General features: G+C 39.4%; 1 protein-coding gene across 2 annotated transcripts in view; it reads left to right on the top strand.

The window, feature by feature from the left end:
* LOC131682377 (solute carrier organic anion transporter family member 74D) overlaps positions 1–20,411 on the top strand; it is a 63,520-nt gene that overhangs the window by 36,828 nt on the left and 6,281 nt on the right. Inside the window, exons 2-6 of one of the 2 annotated variants that reach the window (XM_058963804.1) lie at positions 695–1,182; positions 15,506–15,997; positions 16,064–16,247; positions 16,317–16,474; positions 16,542–17,592. In XM_058963804.1, coding sequence (XP_058819787.1) covers positions 996–1,182; positions 15,506–15,997; positions 16,064–16,247; positions 16,317–16,474; positions 16,542–17,592 — 2,072 coding nt within the window. In that variant the 5' untranslated portion in view covers positions 695–995. Of the gene's footprint in view, positions 1–373; positions 1,183–15,505; positions 15,998–16,063; positions 16,248–16,316; positions 16,475–16,541; positions 17,593–20,411 lie in introns of both variants that reach the window. The other variant, XM_058963803.1, reaches the window with a different exon arrangement.

Here is a 20,411-nt window from a genome sequence, read left to right as displayed (position 1 = left end):
CAAAGAATCAAATTCAGCTCTCAAAACTAATGTTTCAGAATAGCGGTTCCACGAATATGTACGATAGTAAGAAAGTGTTGCTATTTTCTGAGAAATCGAGGAGGCCCGAATTACCCCCACTGTCTTAATAGCCCCGAGTTCCCCTACACACATACAGACATTTGCTGATCTCGACGAGATAAGTCGAATGGTATATGAGACTCGGCCTCCAAGCCTCGGTTAAAAATCAGACTTTCAGAGTGATTGTATATATCCTTTCTATTGAGAAGGCAAAAAACGTCGAATATTTATAATATAGTATCCCAGATACCACACATATCTCTCCCGAAAATCAAATGAGTTCCTATCGAAAGGCAAATTTTATTATTCCCAGGTGAGTTCATAACTTATCAGTAATCTCGACACGCCCGATGTGAATGACATTGCGCGGTAGCCATGTGTGAAACAACAAATCAGCCCAACTTCAATGTGTGAAACAAATATTAGGTACAGTGAACAAAGCTAACAACGTGCTAAACACTATCGGTCTATCGATGGGAAACAGAACAACGGGAACGATGGCGACACTGGTATAGAAAAACTGAGATAATTTTCAAGATTGTGATAATGTAAGGGGAACGATAATCTTTCATTGCGCCGACAGTAGTATTGTCCCTCAGTTCCAGAGCGATAGACTTTTAATTTTCCACTTCAGTCCAGTGTGTGAGGCGCATCCGAACAGGTGACCGAATGACGAATTCGCGCTTTTGATCAACGACCAACTGTGGCAGGTGACACAACTTATTTCGTACAAAACAGTTAACGCAATGGTCAGTGATAGTGACTTCCGGGATTTTTAGTGTATTACCGAAAAAAGTGAATTGTTAGCATGCCAAATAATCGTAGTATTCTGGCGAATCAGTAAGCGGAAATTTCTCAACCAGCCGAATTTAACGTCGATTGGTGATTAGTGTGAACGAGTTTGCGATTCATCGTTAACAAAACCAACAACAAACATGAAGTCCAATTATCTGTGCGGATTATCGTCCTGGCATCCAGCATGGTTGCAGCGTTTCGCAACGTCACGGTCTTTCATCATGGTGTACGGATTCCTGGGAACGACACAAGCCATGGCCTACATTTACTTCGTAATCACCCTGACGACACTCGAGAAGCGCTTCAAAATTCCATCCTCCACTACAGGTAAGAATGTAACGTTGAAATCCAAAGCCCTCTCGCTATCGATTTTCGAGTGATTTGTAAATTTGCGGTCGGGGAGCCAAGATATATTTTTATCGGTCGTACTAATATTATCAACTCGAGGTGAATGCAATTCGTACTGCAATTATAAACAAAAGTTGAATCTTATCGGCGTACGTTTAATTTGTCATTCAACATTGACAAATAGTACTGCGCTTATACCATAATCATTTCGTTCTGTATGATTGGAACCTGAGAATTTGTTTAATAGCTTTAAAGGGGAACAAGTCGTTCATATGGATTGTTCTAGATTTTATTTGATATGTTTCGTTATCTCGCCATTTCTTGCTGCTTTTTGAGATACGGGTTCACGGTAGTTTGACAAATAACTTTCAAATGGACTATGCATCGCCATTGTGTGAAATTAATGGAGTTGCCTGGTAGGGTGTGCATCAGTTTAAAATTTCGAAAATCTAATGCTTTCAAAATGCCATAAGTGCAAACTCTAATCAAATGGGTTCCAGATTTGTAAGTACTTATCCATCCTAAAATATCGTTTGTATTCATTTTTAACGGACATAATTCAGCCCATTTGGTGGAAGTCCAAAAGGATGCATACTTCAATACTGCCTCTGGCTGATTTTTTTTCATAGCGTTCTTTCTGAACTTATTGTGTCGTTAAGCATATAACAAAAACTAGCTTTACTTACATCCCTTCTCGGTCATTCACGCAAGGTTTCTTCTCCCACTAGATGCTGCTCTTACATATTTTTCCTACTATTTCACCATCCTACCTTCACTGTGCAACTATACTTGTCCGGCAGCAAATTTTTCCCCGACACCGATTTTATGAGCCATCTTCCAGCTTTATCATGATCGCCTGGGGTAGTCCCCGTCGGAGTAGGATATATTCGCTACTTCGACGGAGTGATTCCCGGTTGGGGATTTTACCCGAAAACTGATATTCAGTTAAGGGGGTTAATTGCATCACAAAAAATTGTTCGTACTCGGAATACCGTGGGGATAAAAAAAATGGAAACGCTTACTTTGACCGGTCATTTCTTATCTGTTAATAACTCGATTTCAAATCTGTTTTCACCACAGGAAAGGTACGCCTTTTGTGAATATGTCGCATGCAATTGGAGAATAGAGTTGGCTACGGTGAATTATAGTAAAAAAGTTAAACAAAGTCAGCGAGAAAAAAATTTGGCTTGTCATATCACAGCTGTTTGGTCATCGATTTCAAATTTTTCTTCACCAATAGATAAGTATAACTTTTATAAAACCGGTGATAAAAGAATAATGAGAAACAAATTTGCATATCCAAAGTAATTGCAATAACAGTAACTGAAAGTCAGTATTGAAAATATAAGCTTTTCAGTTCAAACAATCGTATATCGGCCGTTTGTCAACCAATTTATTTTTTTTCTTACACCAATAAAATCTTTACGGCTTGTAGACTTGCAGTGTGTGCAAAAGATAGTAAATTTTCAAAAATGTCTATATTTCGTGAGTTTAGCTAGTCTGATTTGCATAATGCGCGCCAAGCCACTCAATAGTTCTACATATTGCATATGGATATTTTTATATCAAAATGTTGGTATAAACTTAGAGAAACACAATATTGTATGTAAGCTAGAAAATAATAGTGGGTGATAGGAATGATACAGTAAAATCGTAGAAACTCAGAATTTTTAAAATATTCTTCATACAACTTTGAATTTAAAACGATGACCTATATTTTTTCATACACCAATCGATAGTAATTGATGGCGGCTACAATTTCTGAAATTTTTATCGTTTATTTTCTCAAAAAGTGTACTTACGTAGAAGTACAGAAATTTCATTTATATGGAAAATAACTTCAAATTCAAAACAGCAGCCTTCACTTTTTCATACACGAATCGATTGTAATTGATGGCGGTTATAATTTCTGAAAGAACAAATTTTTATATTTTCTCAAAAAGTATACAAAAAGCGCAGAAGTACAGAAATTTCATTTATATGGCAAACAACTTCGCATTTAAAGCGATGACCTACAAGTATAGATCATCGTTTGAAATTCAAATTTATATGAAGAATATTTTGAAAATTCTGAACTTCTACGTTTGTGCTGAATATGTTTTCAAATATTTTTGACAGGAGAAAAAGAATTAAAGGAAAAGAATAAAATAGTCTCGAGAAAATTAATCGAAGGTAGTAAACAAACCGAACAGAAAACCGATTTTATTAGTGAAAAAATATGAAATAATTTTGAGCGGCCAAAATGAGCAAAAACTGTACCGAAAGCTTTATTTTGTATGACGGATACATAAACGGTACCACGCGCGCGTCGTTTGTCCCCATTCCTTGTCAGCAACTGACGCCCCTGCCCTGACCGTCAATGGACGAATCTACAAAAGCAAACTCTTGTGTAACTCTTGAGTTTTGCTCTTTCACTATGTTTGGGCCTTCTTAAACTGGTACGGAATGTTGTTTTTTGACCTAAAAGAGGCCAACCTACAGAACTTTACCTTCAACATGAAGTCGTAAAGTCTCAAGTGAATGAACTTGAGTACCATTAAACGGCAAAAAAGGATCAACCCCATTCTTTTTGTCACTAGAGTAGAATGGGGTCAAATAGGTATTGAGGTACAATAGGTATATGGCACTGTTTTTGCCATGTTATTGCATTGGTCGCTCGTGTAGCGTGAATTAGATACATGGTAGAGAACATCGTTGGCGACTGTCATTCCAGCTGTTTACATGGATCAGCTGTATTAGTTACGGCGTCGTTTAAGTTTTCGCGAATTTCCCTGTCTTTCGTCCTCAGTACAGTACATTTAATCAATGTAAAAAAATGTCAAGTGACTTTTTTCTTACGTAAAAATGTATACTGAACTCGACTTTTGTTTTGGTTTTTCGATATTTTTCGTTTTAAAAAAAATACGATCATCAACATAAATCATACACTTGGGGCACGATGCGTAATTTTATGTAAAAAACGCCAAAATGAAGTAAAGCGGATATAAGGAACACAATTGCATCTGTCCACGATGGCTCTAAGAGTGGCTCGACATGTGCCATTTTTCAGCACAGCACTTTTTGGGTTCCTTTTGTTATCCCAAATGCATGTGCAAAATTTGGGAGCGGTCGGTTGCTTCCCGGGTTTGCGCATTGCGTTCAAAGTTTGTGTGGCATTTTATATGGGAAAATCAATTATTTTGCATTTACGTTAATAAAGATCGCTATTTAACTCAATATGAAAAACCAGCTTTATAAAACTACAGTTCAAACCTTGGGTAACAACTTTGTCGAAGACGGTAAATAGCTACGAGTTTTCAAAATATAGTTATAACGATTTTAAAACTTATGGTTCAATCCAAAAGCAGAAATTTATTATTTTTTCCAACACTGCCAGTGCACCACCGACATCGGCATTTAAAACTTAAATAATGAGAATATAGTCATGGCAGAGACTTAGTACCTTTAAATGAAATGTTCAGAATGAATTTCTGAATAACATAGATGTAGTCAAAAAATGAAAAGAAGAGGGGGGTACTCCCCAGCCCCCTTTTTAGGTAGTTTAGTATAACATAAGTATAACCTTTAACACAGGTTTATACCGCCGAATTAAAAATTAGTCTTACGTTTTTGAGTGCTAATATTTAAGGGCTGTGCTGTTATCTCATTAAAAAGGTTTTACATATTTTAAAACATTATTTCTTAGCAGTTCAGAGTCAGAATTTAAAAAAAAATCATATCCATAGATTCCTTGAAGTCTCGGAATCTTTTCTATGGACGTTTACGTTTGAGAACTAGGAACAAAACCAGGATAGTTGCTTCAAACAAATGTATTGATGAAATTGAGTTAAGTTCACGAAATAGTGGTGATGTTAGAAAAACTGAAATATACTTCAGGTTAGAACCCAAGACGATTTCCAGAACTGACTTAGTTTTAGCCTCAAGCTAAAGCAACACATAATTTTTTAGGTGTAAATCCTAAATGTTGTAAATGTTACTTCCCACACTAACGATTGTAGTATGATTCATGTTTGGGTCTATAAAAATATTCTGAAAGTTCAATTGTTCACATTTACAAGAACGTAAGTATTCTTTGTCTTATATAAAACAATCTAAAAAAGGGGACTGGGGAGTATACAAGCCTCCCCATCATAACAGTTTTTGCAACCGGCCGAGACGGTTGTGCCTCCATGTGGAAGGTTTTGTTCTCGAGAGAGTGACGGAGTGCGAGACGCTGTATGCGCTTTTGTGGGAGAGAGAGAGACCAGTTTGTTCAGTGTGAGTCGACAGTTGATACGTCGGAGGCGTGGTCAACAGCATCCTCGGTGTTTTGACAGCAAACCGCGGGTAGACGAATTTGCCTACCGCGGTGGCAGAAATCGACAGTGATCGTGCCTGTACACACAGAAAAAATTTATTGTATTGGTGTCGTCGGGCAATTCTAATCGACGAGAGGGGAAGCGTCACAGGTAGACCCATTTGCTCTATTCGTCTACCGCAGAAGTGGTACGACGAATAAGGAAAACAAGTGGCACCGAAAAGTGCCGCATCGACAGTGGGATTTTCGCAGCAAGCCACAGGTAGCCACATTTGTTTACCGCGGCGGTGGAAACGGAGAGAGCGCGCTTGTGGTGGTGATACCGACGAGCAGCTTAACCGGAGAGAGTTTTGAAGTGTTGCAGGTAGGCCTATTTCTCTACTGAAGAAGCAACGCGACGAAGAAGGACATCAAGTGTCACATTGTCAAACAACGGGCACCGAGTTTACAACGTAACACATGAGGTGTGTTCTACAGGTATAACAGGTATATTTTTCATTCCTTTTTGTGATAGTTTTTCTTGTTAGGTAAAATGGATGAAGAGATGGGAGAACGAGTAACAGACCCTCCCCCTAAGCCTTATGCTGAAAATGTAAATCCGACTAGAATTAAAATTTACCCAGAGTCGTCAACGGGACCATGGATTGTATTTATTAGGCGTAAAGTAAAGGCGCTAAATATTATTCAAATTTCTAAAGATTTGACTTCGCGATTCTCGGATGTAAAAGAGATCGTCAAAGTCAATAAAGATAAAATACGCATTGTCGTTGGTAGTCTCAAACAAGCCAATGCAATTGCTTCTTGCGAGCTTTTTACGCGTGAGTATAGAGCGTATATTCCTTCAAAGGAAATTGAAATTGATGGGGTCATCACAGAATCGAGTTTGACTGTTGATGACATAATTAAGCATGGGGTTGGTCGTTTCAAAGACACCATACTTAAAGACGTAAAGATACTTGAATGCAAGCAATTGCATTCAGTATCACACGAAGGAGATAAAAAAGTTTATCGACTGTCTGACTCATTTCGAGTGACTTTCGCTGGGTCTGCGCTGCCCAACTATGTCATTATCGATAAGATTCGTCTCCCTGTTCGCCTTTTTATCCCTCGTGTAATGAATTGCCTTAATTGCAAACAGCTTGGCCACACAGCCACTTACTGTTCCAATAAGGCACGGTGTGGCAAATGTGGGGGTTCTCATCAAGAGGATATATGCAATGAAAATTCAGAAAAATGTTTAATGTGCGGAGAAAACTCGCATGAGCTCCCTGTATGCCCCATTTATAAATTGCGCGAGGATAAAATTAAACGATCCTTGAAGGAGAGGTCTAAGCGCTCCTATGCAGAAATGTTGAAAAATGCTACCCCTAAACCCATCTTCTTAGAAAACACTTACACATCTCTATTTTCGGAACAGTCTGACTCTGACGGAGCGTGCGAAGGTACATCATTTGTTTTACCCGGAAATTCCAGAAAAAGAAGTCTTCTTTTCCCAAGCTGCCAAGCAAGGGCCTTAAAATTTCTCCACCAATAGATAAACTGCGCCCAAAACCGAAAAATTCCGATTCAAAACCGAAATCAATTCCGCCCGGTTTTGGGAACGTACAATCCAAACAGAACACCATTACTGGAAATAATATAATTTCGACTTCCTCTGAGCCTCAGCCGGGGGTAGGATTATTGAAATTTTCTGAAATTGTTGATTGGATTTTCAAAGCATTCAATATTTCTGAACCACTAAAGAGTATACTTTCAGCTTTCCTCCCAACAATTAGAACATTTTTAGAGCAGCTGATTGCTCAATGGCCCATCCTTGCAGCGATTGTATCTTTCAATGGGTAATTCACCTCCTCCAATGAAAGATTCCATCACTGTTTTTCAGTGGAATTGCAGAAGTATCATACCTAAAATTGATTCCTTAAAAATTTTACTGCATAATTTAAAATGCGATGCTTTTGCTCTATGTGAAACATGGCTTACCTCAAACATTAATTTCAACTTAAATGATTTCAACATTATTCGCCTAGACCGAGACACCCCGTATGGAGGAGTGCTTCTCGGAATTAAAAAGTGCTATTCTTTCTATAGAATTAACATCCCCTTGTTTGCGGGCATTGAGGCTGTAGCTGTCCAAACGAACATTAAAGGCAAAGACATGTCTATCGCTTCTATATATATACCTCCCAAAGTTCAAATTGGACAACGTCAAATTTTTGAGGTAGTGGAATCCATGGCTGCTCCGCGTCTGATACTGGGAGACTTCAACTCGCACGGAGTATTGTGGGGTTCCCTCTACAATGATAATCGATCCTCTTTGATATACAATGTTTGTGACGAATTTAATATGACAGTTTTAAATACTGGCGAAACAACACGCATCCCCAGACCTCCTGCACGTCCAAGTGCATTAGATCTATCTCTGTGCTCGACATCACTTCGGTTAGATTGCACGTGGAAGGTTGTAACTGATCCTCACGGTAGCGATCATTTGCCAATCGTTGTTTCAATTAACAGTGAATTAGGCCGCACGAATTCAATCAATGTTCCTTATGACTTAACACGAAATATTGATTGGAAAACATGCGAAACATTAATTTCCACTTCTCTTGCTTCGACAGAAGAGCTACCCCCTACCGAAGAATATGAATTCTTAGCGGGTTTAATTATTGAAGCAGCAGAACAAGTCCAAACGAAATGCAATCCTGGAATGACAATAAATAGACGGCCCCCTAATCCTTGGTGGGACAAAGAGTGCTCTGATGCATATGAAGCTAAACAAGTTGCCTACAAAGAAATTATGAAACAGAAAGGGGGTATACGTGAGAACTTTGAAAATTATTTCATTTTGCAAAACAAATTTGACAGCATACGTCGTGCCAAAAAATCTAGTTATTGGAGACACTTCGTTAATGGCTTGTCAAGAGAAACATCAATGAGTACTCTTTGGAACACAGCCAGAAGACTGAGGAATCGAAACATGACTAATGAAAGCGAAGATTTTTCGAATCGTTGGATATTTAATTTTGCCAAGAAAATTTGTCCCGATTCTGCTCCTGCGCAGAAAATCACTCGCGATGCTCCCACAAGTAACGATTTCATAGATTCGCCTTTGACAATGATGGAATTCTCAATTGCACTCCTCTCATGCAACAATAATGCTCCGGGACTAGACAGAATTAAATTCAACTTGGTGAAGAATCTGCCTGACCTAGCAAAAAGACGCTTGTTGAATTTATTCAACAAGTTTCTTGAGCAGAACATTGTCCCGCACGACTGGAGACAAGTGAGAGTTATCGCTATTCCAAAACCGGGAAAGCCAGCCTCCGATCATAACTCGTATCGACCGATTGCAATGCTATCCTGCATCAGGAAATTGTTGGAAAAAATTATCCTACGACGTCTCGACAATTGGGTTGAGGCGAACGGCTTGCTATCAGATACCCAGTTTGGTTTTCGGAGGGGAAAGGGAACGAATGATTGTCTGGCGCTACTTTCGTCAGAAATCCAACTCGCTTACGCAAAAAAAGAACAAATGGCGTCTGTGTTCTTAGACATAAAAGGAGCATTCGACTCAGTCTCCATTGATGTTCTCTCGGAGAAACTACATCAATGTGGTCTTTCACCAATATTAAATAATTATTTATACAATTTATTGTCAGAAAAGCACATGCATTTTTCATATGGCGATTTGGCGACACTCAGAATAAGTTACATGGGCCTACCACAAGGCTCTTGTCTAAGCCCCCTTCTCTATAATTTTTACGTGAATGACATTGATAATTGTATTGTCAGCCCATGCACTTTAAGACAACTTGCAGATGATGGGGTGGTTTCTGCCACAGGACCAAAAGCTATAAATTTACAACAACCATTGCAAGATAGCTTGGATAATTTATCAATTTGGGCTTTAAAGCTGGGCATCGATTTCTCTACGGAGAAAACAGAGTTGGTCGTTTTCTCAAGGAAGCGTGATCCAGCTCAGCTTCAGCTTCAGTTGGTTGGTAGAACGATAGCCCAAGTCCTGACTTTTAAATACCTTGGAATTTGGTTCGATTCTAAAGGCACATGGGGAGGCCACATTAGGTATCTAATAACGAAATGCCAACAAAGGATAAATTTTCTGCGAACAATAACTGGATCATGGTGGGGTTCTCATCCAAGTGATATGATAAGATTGTATCAAACAACAATACTTTCAGTAATGGAATATGGGTGCATCTGTTTCCGTTCAGCTGCGAACACTCACATTATTAAACTGGAACGGATACAGTATCGTTGTTTAAGAATCGCCTTAGGTTGCATGCAGTCGACCCATACAATGAGTCTTGAAGTACTAGCGGGAGTTCTTCCTTTAAAAGACCGATTCTGGGATCTCTCTTCTCGTTTACTTATTCGATGTGAGGTTATGAACCCACTGGTAATTGAAAATTTTGAAAGACTTGTCGAGCTTCAACCCCAAACCAGATTCATGACAGTGTATTTCAATCACATGTCACAAGAAATAACGCCTGCTAGGTATGTTCCCACATACGTCAATATACTAGATACTCCTGAATCCACTTTATTCTTCGACACGTCTATGAAAGCAGAGATTCGTGGAATTCCGGATCATCTACGCTCGCGGGAGATCCCTAAAATATTCACAAGTAAATATCAACACATAGACTGCCTTAAAATGTTTTACACTGATGGGTCACGAATCAGTGAGGCCACTGGTTTCGGTATTTTCAACAATAATTTTTCAATTTCTCTCAAACTTGCAGAACCCGCCTCTGTTTATATAGCGGAACTAGCAGCAGTTCACTATAGTTTGCAAATAATTAATACTTTAACCCCGAACCATTACTTTATCCTCACTGATAGTCTCAGCACAATTGCAGCTCTACGCTCAAAGAGGATTGATAATCACGATCCATTCTTTTTGGGGAAGATACGAGAATCTCTGAGCAACCTGACAAGAAAATGTTATAAATTTACCCTAGTGTGGCTCCCCGCCCATTGCTCTATTGCGGGCAATGAGAAAGCTGATAATTTAGCCAAGATTGGTGCACTAGATGGTGAAATATATGAAAGACCCATCGCTTACAATGAATTTTATAGCGCTTCTCGACAGAGGACACTTGCTAGTTGGCAAACATCTTGGGACAATGGAGATATGGGACGATGGCTACACTCAATTATCCCTAAAGTATCAACGAAGGCATGGTTCAAAGGATTGGATGTAAGTCGGGACTTCATCCGTGTGATGTCTAGGCTCATGTCCAATCATTATACTTTAGATGCGCATCTCCGTCGTATTGGGCTCGCTGAGGGTAATCATTGTGCTTGTGGAGAAGGTTACCATGACATTGAGCATGTTGTTTGGTCCTGCACTGAATATCGTGAAGCCAGATCACAATTAGTAGATTCTTTACAAGTCCGAGGAAGACCAATCCATGTTCCTGTTAGAGACATCCTGGCGTATCGCGATCCTCTATACATGGAACTTATCTATCATTTTCTAAAAACAGCGTCTGTCAAAATTTAATTAAATTCATCTCCTCATACTCTCATCCAAGGCTAATCATTCACCAATTAAAGTGTCCTAGAATATTTAGTTTTTAAATTTAGACAATAACAGAAAAAAGTAAATAAATACACCCGAAAATACTAGATCATTATGAAATACAACAATGTAAGGAAAAAAGCAAACAATAAAGTGATTTCAGTGTTAGTTTTAGACAAAGTACTAGTATAGTTAAAATTAGTCTTAAGGATTTTTGTAACGTGCTATGTAAAAAAAAGAAACTGGCGTAAAAAGCTTTTGCAAATGCCGTGTCAAATAAACGTATGGAAAAAAAAAAAAATATACAAGCCTCCCCTCATCTTCTTTTCATTTTCTGGCTACGATGATGCAATATTATTGAAAACTGATAAAACTTATCAATTTAGACTGTCGTTGGCTACATTTTCCACGTAATTGGAATATTGTAATTATTCTAGGAGAATTGTATTGAGCATTCGATCAGCCTCTAAACAATTCAAGGTTCCGTTCGAAACATTTCGTGCTCGTGTGAAAGAAAAGTGCGTCGTGTGAAATGAAAGTGCGTCAGATATTTCGCGTGAGTGAGCGATGTAATAATTTAAGGGGTTGTTTAAGTGGATAATCGGAAAAAATATGATCGAGAAAGAAAAAAAAACCAAAAAATGTTCCGAAGCGCAAACGTGGTCGTCCCACAGTTAAACAACCACGTGAGCCTGAATTCACAACTTCCTATCCACACTCTGGATGCGACAAGGACGCCGAAGAAGTGAATTAAAAGTACGAAACCAGACACAGCTACCGAAAAAACACGTTTTCAACATTTCCTTCCGTGGTTTCATGATTTTTCACATCGTTTACCAATTCCCCATCTTCTTACCTGAAAGACGTCAATGGATTATTTGGGTTATTAATATTTAAATAATCAATAGTATTCATACTCTTCAAAGTTGAATCATTGATTTTTAGGCGTGTACATTGTTTTTTTCTAACCACGATTATAGTACCCATCATACCCCCAGATAAAAAAAAACATCGAAAAAGGTACCTTCCCCTAATTGGATTTAGCTTGAAAAATCATTATTGCGAGATATATAACCTCGCAAAAACTGACCTATTTGACCCCACTCTACTCTGATAACATTTTTTTTCGTAATTATAGCGAAACCTTGTTATCCTGAAATAAAATGATTTAAATTGTACGGTGTAGTTTCAAAACCTCAGTTTACGGTCAAATGATGAAAGAAAAGTCAAAATGTGAGCCACTTCCCTAACGATGGACGGCTTGAATTTTTCATCTTAGAAAATCCCAGTGAGCTCGATTAGACACGCTGGGGTAAACAGCAGTCAAGCTTATTAGTTAACCTCCGGTTTATAAAATGTGAGTAGGGAGATTGTTATTATTCTCATTATATCAATTAGTTAATTTTCTACGTCTTCCCAAGTCGGTCATAATAAACGAGCGTACAAAACGTCTGTTAAATTCCTAAACAAAAAAAACCTACCTCAACAAAAAATTCGCGCGAAAAGGAAAAATATTATAAAGAGCCATTATTTCTGTTTCCTCAGCGATGATGGAACATGAATGAACCTCAAGGCGATATGCACGCTTGGAATCAGTATCAGTTGGCTGTCGACTCTGGCCAGTTTCATCATATCAGAAATATTTTACTGCAAACAATCAAGAATTTCTGAACGGCACAATGTTACTGCGTACAACAAATACTTGTTTCTACATTTTGTCAGCATTGCGAGAATTGGAATGTGTGATATTTTAATTCACTTAATCCTCTAAAATAATATGTTCGCCTATATATTAACGATGTTTGCCAACTATTGATATAGAATTGTCTCGATTGAACATGTTAAAACCGTACTATTAAAAATTATCCAAATTTAGAGTGTTGTTTACGGAAGCAACTTCAAAATTATCAATGATTATATTTTTTTCTGGTCGAGACAACATTCAAATGGTAGACGGTAAACCCGCCCTACTTCAGCATTTCCCCCTTGGCCAAGGCAAACAACGCCATGCAGCTATGAAGGTCAGATTACCAAAAGTTATTTCTGTCAGGCTTCTGCTACAGTATACACTGCTATTAAGAGAACTGCCACGCAACAGCTTTTATTTCTAGTCTTCAAATGTGCTGTTATCTTTCCAATTGTCATTACAATATATCTCTTTTCGGAAATCTTAGTTTGAAACACGAATCTTCTCTGTGATATGCTGCTTTATCATTTTAATCGTTAGTAACTCTACCTTAGGGTGTCCGGGATTTTGCTTTCTTTGGAAATCGTGCACATGACAGAATTACTTACTAATACATTTTCAGATTAACTCAGATAATCTTTCGTGAATGAGCCACCTGGTGATGAAATTTATAATCATGTATTTTCTTCATATATTTTGATGGTTTTTTTTCCATACAAAATTGTCTTATTGGCTTATTTGGCTCAAATTCCGTAGATTCTTAAGGGGTTACATACCTTTTTATTTTTCAAAAAATAGAAATCTTTTTAATTACTTTATCTGAAAGTACAACTCTTTGAGAATATTTTCCCAAATTTTTATAGAGATCCGAGAAATAGATCGAAAGTTACAGCGCTTCCAAGCGCGCTTCGTCTACCAAGAGCAAAAGTAACTTTGAAATTTTAAACTCTATTATCTCGAAATGCCGTTTTCCAAAAATGGTTTTTCCGTGAGCACGATAACCGAAAAACCATTCAACCGATATTCTTCATTTTTTTAAATTCATCGTAATTAATTTTTCGCGTATCTTAACGATTCCTTTTTTATGCAAAAAGTTTTGTTTTGTAGATGAGAATTTTTTATTACAATTTTTAAAGCTTAAAACAGCGATTTTTTAGGAAAAACGTACCCGAATGCAGGAAAAAAATATTATTCAAACAATTAATCGTTAAAGTACGAAGAATACTCATATAGTAATGGAATTTTTTGAGTTTTGGGATTTTAGTTGATCTATTGGTCTTTAATACTGACCACCTCAAACCTCTTAAATAAAAAAGGGTTTCGGGGGAAAAGCAAATATCTTTTTATAAACTAATATAATGGTATGATTTGATAAAATAAATCCATTGGCCTTTACGTAAATTCAAACTTTCTTGACATTTTTCGCACAAAATGGTATGTATCCCCTTAAAGTGACATGCAGAACGACGCTACTATGCAGAGGCCCCTAGTTGGTTTAATACGGCATTTTCATGCAGGACTAGGGGTTTGCTCAGACACACAAATAGTGTCTTTCGGAGCTAGCGTCAATCCACTGCTAGTTTAGTCCTATCACTAAGTTAGTGTCGGATCCTGATGAGACGAAGTCGAAACGCAAATTCAGTAGCTAATTTTGTTAAAGGTTTTGTGCTCTTCACGCGCAAAAATGGTTTTAAACAATTTTCTCCCTAAGATAGAAAATAGTTTTTACCAAAATTGTTCTCCACTAAAAGAAAAATATAACATAGTTCCCCAGTGACTACAAACTTATAACGAGCAGTGAAGAAATCTGCTTTCACATAAGTCTCGTGACATGACGAGACAATGCGGTTTCGTCAATAACTGAGTGTAGAGCTTCCCCGCACCTGATTTTTGGTTGTAATTTGCTGTACATCGTCATTCGGCGCCTTTTGCGCTTGGTACGCTGTCCTTTACGTTTTTTTTGCATCTAGCGCAAAAGTTTCGCTTAAATGCAATTTTTGCATGTTCCTCAATGAGTAAGTGTTTCTGTTGCCAATGTTTACGAGTTCAAAGTCCATATTTACTAATAGGGAACACGGCAGCTAGTAGCTGTACATTTCTGACCCTGCATGTGCGCAAGATGGTGATGATCTTGGACACCAGCATGACGAGTTCTTCCGCTGTGAACGGGAAATTGCCCAGCACCGTAACTACTGGCAAACTATAATCTAAGGGCAGCTGCAGTAGTAAGACGAGGCTGCACTGAATGATGGGCCTGTCCATTGGCGACTCGTTGATTGCTGTAGGGGAAGCAGTTCGGGACTACTCAACTTGACTGTAATGCTGGGAAATGCGCTTTGTTAAAGAACGAAGCGATTCGACGACGCTGCAACGTCTGGCATCTTTGTTCAACACATTAGCTCAAATGGTAGTGTCAAAATTGAGGCACTCGTATTAGTTTCACTCAAACACCAAATGAAATACATACTGCAACACCCTCTCTCATAGGGTTTTAATTGATTCCATATTTTCGTTAGCAACTGTTTATCTGCTTATCTATTCAGCTGATAATGGAAGTTTTTCGAAGGGGAATTGCTATTTGATTTGTGATGTAGATCTGTCATGCTCTTGTAAAACACTTTATTGCAGATTGTAAACGTTATTAACACGATAACATTGAAGTTTTGAACATCGACTAAAAATAATCAACAAAGCCTTTCGTATTCGGCGTGTATAATCCAATTTATTACAATCAATGATAACTTTGTACTTATCACCTTCTCTCCAATTCCAGGAATCATCCTTAGTGGTAATGAAATATCACAAATTTTGCTCTCACTCATCCTCTCGTACGTCGGTGGCCACAGGAACCGACCCCGGTGGATAGCGTGGGGAGTGGTGTTCTGTGCGCTTTCCTGCTTCATCCTGGCGTCACCACACTTCATCTATGGAGCCGGTGAAGATGCACTGCAGCTCACAAAAGAGTTCATCAATGACCAAGAAGCAGAAGCGCTTCTCAGAAGTCACAACCTCACAAAAATAGTGAAAAGTACGAATCGCCTCTGTCTGGACACCTTTTCGGCCAAAGAGTGTCATGAGCTCATCTCGGTCGTTCCACTTGTGCTGATATTTATGTCCCAGTTTGTACTGGGAATCGGAAACACTCTCTATTATTCGCTGGGACAGACCTATTTGGACGATAACACGAAAAAGACCAACACACCACTAATGCTTGCGTATGCTTCATCCCTCCGAACGTTCGGCCCAGTTGTTGGGTTCGCTCTTGGTAAATGCTATATCATTTTTTTGCAATTTGGTACACCAAAAATTATCTAATTATCTTCCATCACAGGCTACTTTGCACTGAAGATCTACATCGATCCAACCAAAACACCCGTCATCGACAGTTCTGATCCGCGCTGGTTAGGAGCCTGGTGGCTCGGATGGATAATTCTCGGGCTAGCCATGTTGGTATTTGCTGCTCTGATTGGACTCTTCCCGAAGGATTTACCAGCCAAGAAGAAGGAGATCAGTAGGTATAGAATCAGTTTATTATTCTAATGGTGATACAAAGTTCGCGTAACTAAACATCTCGTAATACACAGGCCCAAATCGAACATGCCAGTTGTGCTAATGAATGATGCTGAAGCCTTCGGGAAGGAGAAAAATCCTTTGAGCAAGCCAAGCGAGCCAAACAATCACTTGACACCGAATGGGAACAGCAGTGTGGAAGAACAATTGGTAGAATTTCCTCGATTGAAAGGTAAACAGACTATTAACATTCATTGTACATCATTGAACCTGATTCAAATTGTGTCTCCAACATCCAGATTTCCCGAAAGCTCTAATGCGACTTCTCAAAAACAAGCTGCTCATGTGCAACATAATCTCCGGTATTTTCTACATTCTGGGCTCCAGTGGCTACATCACATTCCTCAGCAAGTACATTGAGGTGCAGTTCCATAAAACGACAGCCAACGCAACGGTCATCACCGGTCCTATCACTCTGTTCGGAATGGTGGCTGGATTTCTAATCTCAGGCATTGTTATCTCCAAGAAAAAACCATCGCCTAAAATTTTGCTGTTTTGGAATGTAATCGTCGGAATTGGCTACATGATGGGTCAATTTTCATACCTGTTCCTCACCTGCCCGGATGGGAACATGCCTCTGGTGCAGGGTCGACTGAACCTTTCGGCCGATTGCAACAGCCACTGCCACTGCGAAGGCATCCCGTATAGTCCAATCTGTCAGGAAGATACGGGAATTACGTTCTTTTCCGGCTGTCACGCTGGTTGTGACGTGTGGAATGCTTCCGGGAAATTTTACGATCAGTGTACCTGCCAAAACGAAAACTATTCTCCAATTACGAGACCTTGGGCAATGCAGCCAACCCATACTACTGCGCAAATTAAATTCACTGAACATACGACGACGGAGCAGTACTCCTCTTCGGTATCCAGTTCAACTACGACCAGTATTACTACGACTACGACCGAATATCCGGAGTACGAAGACTTCCCGAAATTTAAATCACTACGTCCGGTGACAAACGGTTCCGAGTTAACCGCAAACCAATCAAATCAAACAACGGAAGATGATTCCTACGTTTACGATGATGACGTTGCTGACTATTTGGATCGGCTGCTCGGAAGCGACGGTGACTTCAATGCCTCCTCGAGTGAGGAACCCGCGCAGACGCGAAAGCGACGAGAAGTGACTGCACCACCTACAGCGGGGGAAAGTGCCTTTACGGCCAAACTCATACCGGGTGCCTGTTTGAAAGGATGTGCATTCGGATTCTATCTGTTCTCGATCATATCCAGTATTATCAACTGTTTCGGTGCATCCGGACGCATTGGAAATTTGCTGGTCAATTATCGGTAAGTTTGTGGAATTCAGTGTGCTATATTTCTCCTTAGTGGAGAACAATGTTGGTAAAAACTATTTTTTCTCAATTAAGGAGAAAATTGTTTAAAACCTTCTTTACGCGTGAAGAGCCCAAATACCTATAACTAAATTAGCTATGGAATTTGCGTTTCGACTTCGTCTCATCAAAATCCGCCACTAGCTTAGAGACGGGACTAAGCTAGCGCTGCATTAACACTAGCTTCAACAAAACGGAGACACAATTTGTGTTCCTGAGCGGCGCTAGCTTAGTCCTGTCACTAAGTTAGTGTCGGATTCTGATGAGACGAAGTGGAAACGTAAATTCCACAGCTAATTAAGGGGCTTGCTAAGCCAAACCAAACGTTTCGATTTCATTAGTTCTCAGTTTAAAATGAGCTTCTTTTCTTGCGGAAAATCACGCTTGACTAGGGGTTTGCTCAGGAACACAAATTGTGTGTCTCCGTTTTTTGGAGCTAGCGTCAATCCAGCGCTAGCTTAGTCCGTTAGATAAGTTAGTGACGGATTCTGATGAGACGACGTCGAAACGCAAATTGCATAACTAATATATTAATATGTTGCAAGAAGTGAAAGAGCTTCACGATGTCAACAATTATTCCGATCGTCGTTGGTGGGTACGACCATCCAATCAAGTAAGGGACACTGAGGACTTTTTCAAAAGTTCATTCGATCTTGTGAGGTAGCAGGATTCGGAATACTTTTTCCGGCAGGGCCGGCGGAACACCTTTTTCCCGAGTGGGTAGTAAGATTCGAAGTGATTTCTCCTCGTACTAACGAAAGTTCAGATATGGCGTGTGTAAGTAAAAATGAAAATTCCCTAATAATATCTGGTGGCTATTTGGAAACACTCTTTGTTAACAGCTCAGCGAAAATGTGTTTGTTAAATACAACACCCAAAATCCATGTTTCTATTACTTTTGGGAAAGATTCTATTGCCTTTTGGTAACAGACCACGCAATTGCGCATTGCGGTTTTAAACTCATATCCCCTTTTCCCCTTACCAGGTCAGGACTTGAACCAGGCCCAGATTTGGTGCTTAGATCCAGACAAGAGTCTGGATCCGGACTCTCGGATCGGATACGTGGATCCAAACTGTATGTCTTGCTTTCCGTATATGACGGGAAGGACTGTTAATGTTTTGTGCAGTCGCTACCTTGCTGTTGACGTTCGTGATAGAAAAAAATCAATTTTACTACGACCGAAATACCCCACCACTATTCCGAGTCAGCTTTTTTCTGTCTGTGCATTGAAGCTAGCTGAGTATGAGCCGATGGGTATCTCCGGCGACCGACATCCGACATTCCGATTTGAATATTTCTCCGATGGCAAAAATAATACCAATAAGTCTCATTTTCGATACAAATTATATCTAATACAACCGGCCCCCGGCTGGTCTACTTCCGGACCAGAAACAAGCCGTTTCACGTCATCGATAAATCGCGTGATCTAACTAAACAACACTCGACCTTGTACGAAAAAGTATTTTGTCTGCGTACCCGCCCGGGAAGTAGAGATTGATGGTGTAGTCTCCGAGAAGGGCCTTGATTGCGAAATAGGGGGTGGCTCCTTCCAGATCCCTTTGCTTCAGTCAATATAAATTCTGGTATGCAAGCAATTGTGTTCAGTAAAAATCGAGGAGTATTAGAAAACTCATTTTCCATCAGCCTCATCTCGAGTCGTTCAACTTTGTTCTTCCAAAATTGGTGCTTTTGAACGGGGCATGAACTGAAGAACCCATTGTAGAAATAAGGCACGGTGTGGATAATGCGGAGAGGATCAAGACATTGGCTCCTGGTCTCGGAAGGTCCACATGGGACATCCAAAACTTCAAGTGGCTCTATATTTCAGTCATATTTTATTTTCTAGGTTTACTTCCGACGTAGATCTTCCTCAATTTTAGCATTATTCGCTATGGCCGAAAACAATATTGAGGAGGGAATAAAACGTGCTATTATTTCAATTGGATTATTCTTTGTTCGGTAGCAGGTATTGAAGTTGTCGCTTGTTAAATCCGAATCTTAGGCAAAGATTTGATATTCTTTCCATATACATCGCACCTCAACTGGTTCGAGAAGATTTCAACTCCCACGGCATGTCATGGGGTTGTCTTCATGCTGATAACCGGTCTATCTTACTGCATGATATTCGCGACAATTTCAGTATGACCATCTTGAATACAGTGGAAATGACACAACTGCCTACCAGCGCGGCCAAGTGCATTAGATTTGTCGTTGTACTCTATCTCATTAGTGTGCCCATTGATTGAAAGAGCTACGCGTCCACTAGATTCGAAACAATCGAATCAAATGAGACATTCCTCTGGTGGCAGTGTGCAACGTTTTGACTGGCTTGTTTTTCTACACTCAGATTAAAGGTCAGACAAAACGAATACCTGGCGCGAACAATCGTGGACGGTTTCCCACTCCGTTGTGAGCAGAGTGTGCTCAGAATTGTATCCGAAAAGGCCCTATGAGGACTTTTTGAGCGTCAGATCGCACAAATTTTTCCGAATATACGCGACGTTAGAAACGCAAATAAAAAACTTGATGCAAACTGAAAAACGCGGTTATTGGTACCGGTTGGTCAACGGATTAACGAGAGAAACAACATTTCGTCTAGCAGCTGGGCCCCACGTCGTGTACTCGATTCAACCTTTGATCGGAATACACGGAATTAAGAATTCTTTATCGACGACAACAGCATTCCACGTAATTTCACATTCAAATGATAGACGTTTCGCGATGAAATTATAATAATGTATACAAACGTAATAATTGTTCTTCAAACACACAAA

The sequence above is a fragment of the Topomyia yanbarensis genome, chromosome 2 (assembly GCF_030247195.1).
Source record: "Topomyia yanbarensis strain Yona2022 chromosome 2, ASM3024719v1, whole genome shotgun sequence".
Classification (NCBI taxonomy): domain Eukaryota; kingdom Metazoa; phylum Arthropoda; class Insecta; order Diptera; family Culicidae; genus Topomyia; species Topomyia yanbarensis.
Note: the sequence above shows the minus strand (reverse complement) of the source record. Positions and strands in the feature narration are given on the sequence as shown.